This window comes from Filicampus tigris, chromosome 9 (assembly GCF_054856515.1).
Source record: "Filicampus tigris isolate MCC_2025a chromosome 9, RoL_Ftig_1.0, whole genome shotgun sequence".
Classification (NCBI taxonomy): domain Eukaryota; kingdom Metazoa; phylum Chordata; class Actinopteri; order Syngnathiformes; family Syngnathidae; genus Filicampus; species Filicampus tigris.
The window spans coordinates 19,486,559-19,494,787 of record NC_141225.1 but is presented as its reverse complement, the minus strand read 5'-3'; the positions used below and the strand labels follow the sequence as shown (position 1 = coordinate 19,494,787).

The following is an 8,229-nucleotide window of genomic DNA, read 5'->3' as shown; positions in this document are numbered from 1 at the left end:
GTCAAGTCAATTGGCCCAAACACAAACCAGACAAAAAATACCTCCTTCAGCAATCCTCTATTCAGTTTTTAAAAAGTTTCTATAGTTCTTCTTGGACTTTTTTTGACAGCCGTTGTTCCCTTTAAGAGTTCATCTGGGTTGGTCACTGGAAGTGTATTTATGTCTTTTTTTTTTTTCCCGCCATTGTTCAAGTAAAAGTTATTGTGGTCCAAAAAAGGTAGCTGTCATTCAAGCAGGGTTCTGAGTGGAAGGATGTGTGTGTAGTGTGTGTGTGTGTGTGTGTGTGTGTGTGTTCTGTATGCGCAGAAGAAAAAGGTCCAGGGGCAAACCGAGGTGGTACAAATTCTCACTGAGTTCCAAAGTTTTGAGTACATCCAAAAGTTATTTCCCATGACTATGACATCGCTTTCTCTCTGCCTCGATGTCCTCTCCTTCTGAAGCCGCCTCAGCGCTCCAGATGTTGAGTTTGCATTCTACAGCGGGTAGCAAATAATCAACATATAATTCAGCTCTACAAAACCTGGAAAACACAATAGAGAGAACATTTTACGTCAATAACGTCAAATTTGCTGGTCTTCACAATAATTTCATAGTGATCCCTGCTACTTAAAACAGACATTAATGATCGCCGTGAGGAGAATTTTGCCCTGCCTTGTGAATAATTTGTGCTAAAAGAAGAATCTTAATTCTTACCTTAATAGTGTGTCATGCAGTATTGATAATTTTCAAGAATAAAAAGTACACATGCAGGCATATGTTCGGGCACAGCACATCCTTCAAGGATCTGGACATTCCAAAAGAGCAACAAACATTCGAAAACTATTTCCTAATGTTTTTTATGCTTTTTGTAAAAGCAAATGATACCCAAGAGTTTGTATTTGTTTCTGTTTTGGGGTCTCAAACAAAAACCGCGTTTGTGACTATTTGGACATACGCATTGTGAAACTCAGAATGACAAAAAGCTCTCTGTGTTGAAATGTCAACATCATTTGAAAACGGTTTGAGCTGACAGTTTACGTGGAATATATTTTGCGTGGGAAGCAATGGCGACACATTCATATGACTTTGCCCTATTTTTCCTGCAGTGCTTTGCCTTGGGACACAGTCTTTATATGGATCAGTTAGTTTGCGAGTGGGTGATAAGTTGCCCTTGAATTAAGTCATCAGCAGTGAATGAACGACACAGTCTGAACTCTCCATCATGCAGATGAAGGGAGGAGACAAAGAGGAACGGCACAATTACCCGCCTTCGAAGTAATAAATGTCTTTTCCTTTGAAGGCAATTCCTTCTCTCTGCAACATACTGGAGCATTTACCTTCTATCGGTTACCTACAGTGTAACACACTGGGGCACTCTTTGAAATGTCGTTGCATCAAATGTCATAGAAAACTATTTGATGACGTAAAAATGACCCCATGTGACATCCCCAGCAGCGTATGGTCAAGCATCGAGCTTACTGCATGTGGGACACTATATGAACACAAGTATTGGGTCACCTGGCCATTGCACATTCAGAAAGGGAATTGGCGGGAAAAAAAGAGAACATGGAGTGTATTTGGTGGATGTTTTATCCATTCATCCAAAAGGACATTTGTGTCCTTGTCCTCATTTTTTTTCAAAACAAACAAACAAACAAACAAACAAAACTAACTAACTAAACAAAACTAACTAACTAACTAACTAACTAACTAACTAACTAACTAACTAACGTTTTTAATTTGCGCTGGGGCACAGTCATACTGGAACCGTTTTACAAAGTTGGAACTTTCAAACATATTTTGGTAACGCCCCTATCTCACGGAAGGGCGAACATTTCCGACTGTGTACGAAGGTAAAAACAATGCGCGTTCACGTCAGGGTTCATCAGGGTTCGTTCAAGGTCACAAAAATGTTCGCCAAATGGTCACCACACGTTCGCCTGTATTTTTTTGAATTCAAAATTTCCTTGCGCCAAGAAAAATCACTAAAACTGTTGGCGAACATCCGGCGAACGTTTTGCGAACATTTGCGACATTGAACGAACTCTGACGAGAAAGCAACATTGGCTGCCTTCGAAAACACTTGTTCGCCGCTCATTGGGACGGGGTGTTAAGATCAAGAATTAAGATTTTAGGGAAAACTGATTGGTCAAGTTCAACTCCTGCTTGAAAGAAGCGATGCGTCTCAATAGTTTTGTCCACATAGTGTACGTGCGCTGCTTTTTCACGTACCCATACAGCTGCCCGTTGTACCTCATCAGGGGACCGCTGTAGCTTACCCAGTCATCAGTCCAAATGACGATGGTGAAATTAACATTTAAAAACGGCTGCTTGAACTCTCCGTGATGCTACAACACTGTTCTTTACAAGCAATTTGCAGATGATGCGCTTTTTTATTAGGCATCTGCAAATGTTTTACGACCTTTCTAAAAGGTTAGCGAAACCACATCAGGCGCTTTCATAAACGCGCTTGCCATTTGAGCATCCGTCAATACGACGCGTGTCCGCTTGAGTATAGCGGCTTGGTTAATCAGCCACCAGACTAACATGACCACAAATGTTTCCCCAGTGAGCTCCAGGTCTGACCTGTCTTCCCCTGTGTGCAACAGCTACCCCGGCCACCATGGATGGCAGCGACTGGCTGGGCCGGGGCTAGTAGGGGCGGTTTGCATCCTTTGGCCTCTTCAGCTGCACCTTGAGTCTTTTCATGCCGATCTGGAAGCCGTTCATTGACTGGATGGCAGCTTGGGCACTGCCTGGGTTATCGAAGCTTACAAAGCCTACGGAGAGGGTAAATAAAGAGAGGAGCACGGGTTAGCTTAAAGTTAGATAAGGAATGCTTACAAAAATGTGAGTGTGAAATTCATTAATGAAGCACTTTAATTGAATGGTGGCTGTAGAAAGTCATCTGTGCATGTTACAAATTGACACAAGTTTCCCATAATGCTACAAGGAGTAAAATATATTGCAGTAGTATTAGAACAACAACAACAACAAAAACAACAACAACAGGATCACAATAATAAGAGAGTAGCATGCAAGCAAAATCACAATATGAAATGATGGGGTTTACAGTAAAACCATAATATCGACACAGTTGTGCTGTATATCTATTTTTTTTGGCTTCCACTTAATAAAATCTAGTGATGGGAAAATGAAGCTTCAAATTTGCTTCATGAACCAGTTTTTTTTTTTTTTTCACTCCTCGAGTTGGCACTCTTTGTTCAACATTGGGCTGAAAGCACACCGACTTGCCATTTCATAAACCTCTTCTTTTAAACCGACAGTGTGTAGGAGTGAAAATACAAACAACTGGTTCATGAAGCAATTTGGAATCTTCATTTTCCCATCAATAGTGAAATGTCCAATTCAAGCTACATGTTCATATTTGCCGCACACACTGGACACGTCATCAGGCACACCCGTACAATCCTAATGAGAGCCAGTCCAAGAGCTGTATCAAACATTTTTCCTTTGAAAAGGCAATCGCGTTCTAGTATGTTTATCCTATCAAGTAGCTCAGAAAGTTAGTCAAAATCTTAGAAGTACTTCTCAGGATGAGGCAGTGTAATTCTACACCAGTGCAAAGCGCAACAAGCAAAAATAAACATGTCAAATGACTACTTATCAGACAATAGTGAACATCATCGACTGTCAAGGAAGAATGTTTGACTGCACTTTTGTAATGGATGTCATGAGAGTGTGCACGTCTACCCGATGATGGTAAACATTAAGTGTATGCTCATTAGGCACTGATGTGTTCAATCAAGGGTTTCCTTAACAAATCTCGACTAAATACTCAGTTACTGTCCAATGTTGATTCATAATCATAACATGTTATTTTTTAATTCTGACTGGCGCTTGCACAGCCGAGACAGCAGCCGAGCTGCATTTGCCGTCCATCACAAAATAAGCCAGAGTTGAATCATTTCACATAGAAATGTAGAAAATGTATGTTGCACAACTCTACAAAGATAAAGCTCTCTTTTTTTTTTTTTTTTTTCATTTGGTTTGAAACAGGGAGGTGCTGGGAGGTTAGCAAGGGGCTGCGGTAAAGAAGGTGATTAGTAAAAAAAGAATAATCAGAATAAATAATCAATAATCTTCTGGTTCTGTTAATTTTTACCCACCAAAGCATTTACTTTGGTTTGTCGCTCGATCCACAAACACTTTGGAGGAGATGACATTACCGAATGGCAGGAACATCTGCATCAGTTCGCCATCCCCAAACTCCTGAGGGAGGTGGTAGATGAACAGGTTGCAACCCTCTGGCCCTGCGCATGACAGACAAGGAGACAGAGACAGAGAAACGTAGGAAGAGACAAACAGTGAGAGAGTACAAAAGTGGGATTTCAGAAATAATATACAATGACTGGACACTTCATAAACAGATGTGCCGCCGGAAATTAACCAGTTTCACTTACTCCATCCAAAACTGATGAACTTTGATTAAAATGAGTATCTTTGATCATCTGTCTATGATGTATAGTGACAAACAAAACAAATAACTGCACTTCCACACTTTGCTTTGTGTTCAACTAAACAGGTCCAGTTTTCACACTTGAGAGTAAACTGAGGCAAAATCATTATTATTTTAATAAATATATACTTTTTAGAGATTTTTTATTGTGTGCTGTGAGCTTTTTCAAATGTAAAATGTGTGCCTTGGGCCAAGAAATGTTGGGGCAAACTTTAATATGAAGTTTTTTTCCCCCTACATGGTGGTGTATTGTTTTTTTTTGCATTCCACAAGAGGGCAGCAAGGCCACAGTCCTGTGTGATCTTGCTCCCAAGTTGCAGCAAGCAAACACTTGTTGGAGATAGTGTAGACAGTTCATTTACACCACCCTAATAATAATAATCATCTCTATTTCTAATTTTTAAATGTCAAGAAGTTTCATACATACATAAACACAATCTGACCTCCGCATTTCACCCCACTGTGAAAACAGCAGCAAATACACACCCTTGGCGTCACAATGAGGGATACTGCTCATGTATGTATGTCATGAAATACGTCATCAAAAAATATTGTGATGCATCTTTAACTTTTCTTCCCAAAAATGTGTTAGCTCTTTATCGGGAACACATTATAAGAAAATACACATACAGTATATTGTATGTAAATGCTTTGTGAGTCAAGTGTGTCAAAACAGTGATGAGGTAAACATGAAATATTTGACCAGTAACTCAAGTTTTACCTTCTCGTTGCTGCTGTGGGATGATGGTCGGAGGGTGGGGGAAAGCCTGGCTGATCTGGCCGTATGCAGCGGGATAGGCTGCTGAGGCACACACACACAGACGCACACACACCGATCAGATAACAGTCGTGACGGGAGCACATTGCCGCACGGACACACGCGCACACACTCACACACACGCGAACAACATGATATACACCGGGGCGCAGCCGGCAATCGATCAGATAACAGACAATAGAGTGTACATGTTGCACACTCACACACGCGCGCTATAAAAAGCAGAGAATAAATTGATGTTGTACAGGCGCGACGCTATTGGTTACATGATGAAAATTCAAAAATGCAGATGCAAATAAAAGAAACATCTCGATCTCCTTGACTTCTTCCCGCCGTCTTATGCACACACCTGCATACTGCTGGACTCCCGTGTAAGCCTGCTGGAGAGGATCAGCTGCAGTGGGACTTTGAGCTGCTCCAGAAGAAAACACGAAGAGATGAAGAAGACGGTGTGGCGATGGATGGATGGGTAGAAAAGTGGGTGTGAAAGAAGGGGAAACGATACAAAGCGGCAGTGAGACGGAGCAGGAAAGTCGATGGAGGGGAGGAGAGGAGGACGCAGAGGAAGGCGAGAGTAATACATAATAACAGTGGGAGGGAGCGGGGTCACAACATGAAGAAACGGAGGGAAGAGACAAAAGAGACAAAGAGGTTAGTTCTCAGCGTGAGGTGCTGATCTCTCCCGATGTGCACGAGCGTAATTGTTTCCTCAAAAACTGGGAAAAGTTGCCAGAACGTGTCCTGAAGCTATCATTCGGTCATCGTGTCAGTAAGATAGAAGCAGATATCCAATGAGGCAATGTTATTAGTAGCTACATTATATGGTATTATACACAATATATATGCATGATTACTGTACAAAATATTAAAGGAACAGAATAACATTGGCCCTTTTTTGGAATTTGGATCATTTTTTATTTTTTGCAAATATAGAAAATGCTATAACTGACAATATGTTGTATTTGGGATATGGGAGTTATGCTTTCTATGTCGTTTGAAGAATAAAACAAAAATAGTGTTTAGTCAACATCTATTTTCTGTACCACTTATTCTCACTAGTGTTGTGTGTGAGTGTCGGGGTCATCCTAGACTGGTTGCCAGACAATTACAGTTGCTCAAGCATATGGGCCATATGGGTATAATTTGATCAAGAAACCTGTTAATATTTCTTATGCTGCCTTGGTTTTATAAGTGTAAATGGCTCCTAGGCGGCAGCAGCCATGCTTAACTCATTCACTGCCATTGACGTATTTATTTGTTTTTTCATAGTCCAGTCATTCAATCCTAGGAACTTATTTGTATATATTTTATCAATTTTTTCAAACGTTAGGGCAAAAGAGGGTGTGAAAATGTCCGGTGAAAGTGAAATATACTGTATCCCAAAAAATTAATTAGCATCTTTAGAAAACATGTCGCAAATCATGAAATTTTGTGCCGAACTGCAAATATGCGGTGCTCCACTGCACTACTGTATGTATGGGCAACACTATTTTTTGAAGTCACTGTTTGGATTCACTTTCCAGCTCTTGTGTTAAGCCCTAATGAGTGGTGTAGAAGAAAGACAATTAAAAACTAACATTGAACACAAGTTATTAACAAGTTAAATACATGCGAAAAGCACCTCAGAGAAAAGACGTAAACCAACGCAATACATACAATAACTGATAGTAACACTAAATGATGAAGGCATGGAGAAGATAAGCAGAAGATGAGAATTACCTTCAGATAGAGAAGAGAGAAAGCAGCCACCCTGAACTCCGAAACAACTCCTTGGGGTTACACCCAAGCCATTTTTCTCAGAGTCCTCCCTAAAAACCACTTCTTGCAACACTGCAGGGACAAAAACAAACAAAAAAACAACAACCCAATTGAATAGTTGGATTCCTCCTCCTAAACAAACAATAACAAGGTGAGGTACAAACCACAGCATGTGACACAAAATGAATACTTTTGCTCCATATGTGCTCCTTTGCTAGACAATCGTCTCCTTATTCTGTCTGCTTTCGGCCTCTGCCTCTGAATGTGCCTCTCACGTGTTGTATTATGTAAACCTGTTGAATTCTCATTCACCTGTTGCAACAAATGTGTTTTTTCCTCCGAGCAAATATAAATCATGGCCGAATAATGCGGCATATGTGTCGCTGATAAGCATTTATCTGCAAATTACGTTTTTTTTTTTTTTACTTTTATCTTGATCATAGAGGTCTTGTGAATGTACAAGTAAAATATGACAACACTTGGGAGATATGATTTTCAATGGACAGTGACGAAAGAGCAATTTGTTTTTCATTGTATGTTTGAGAGTGTGCTAGTCAATTCTTATCCCGCAACAATTTAGTTGGCTTTAAGTAATAGAAATTATTCAGTAGAATATTAATAACATTTGGAATTTATTTGAAAAGCCTTTTGTTTTTTGAATTCTTGAAAGTTTTGAAAATAATATGGCCTTATAGTGTCCCCTTAACTGATTCGCAAAAATATTGACTGCTTAGTATGCTTTTTTGTTTTGTTTTTCGCAACACCCTTACTTCTGAGTAAATCTGCTTCATAGTTAAACATAACAATGTTTATAATGCGTAGAGAGAATACATTTTCATTACATTTATTGGAATTATTTGGACCCAAATAGTTTCTGCTTACGAATTGGGTAGGATTTTGTGCTAATGTACCCTATTTATTAAAGTTATTAAAAAATATTTTTTGTAACTATTTACAAATGAAATGATAATAAGGTGCCTTAAACCCAACTCACTAACCACATTAAAATTACGGCCAAATATCAGCCGCTGTACTTACATTGCCCCTCTCTGGACTTCCCCCTGAGTAAATTTGCATCATAGCTCATCATAATGGTGTATCTAATGTATAAAGACCAAACTTCCTATTCCTCTGAGAGGGGATGCTGTTCTCCCAACGAAAACAAATATCCTCTATTTAGTAGAGTAAATAACTTTTTTGAACCATTTTATAGTTTTTTTTTTTTAATTAATGT

General features: G+C 39.6%; 1 protein-coding gene across 9 annotated transcripts in view; it reads right to left on the bottom strand.

Annotated features, from left to right (window-relative positions):
- Nucleotides 1–253: 253 nt before the first annotated feature.
- The window catches only part of celf4 (CUGBP, Elav-like family member 4), a 255,505-nt gene continuing 247,529 nt past the window's right edge, over nt 254–8,229 (bottom strand). For 7 of the 9 annotated variants that reach the window (XM_086041185.1, XM_086041186.1, XM_086041187.1 and 4 more), the window contains 6 exons: nt 6,957–7,067; nt 5,587–5,649; nt 5,181–5,261; nt 4,110–4,253; nt 2,566–2,759; nt 254–520 (listed from right to left, as the gene is read on the bottom strand). In XM_086041185.1, the coding sequence (XP_085897311.1) occupies nt 2,632–2,759; nt 4,110–4,253; nt 5,181–5,261; nt 5,587–5,649; nt 6,957–7,067 (527 nt within the window). In that variant the 3' untranslated portion in view covers nt 254–520; nt 2,566–2,631. The remainder of the gene's footprint in view (nt 521–2,565; nt 2,760–4,109; nt 4,254–5,180; nt 5,262–5,586; nt 5,650–6,956; nt 7,068–8,229) is intronic. The other 2 variants (XM_086041184.1, XM_086041183.1) reach the window with 2 other exon arrangements.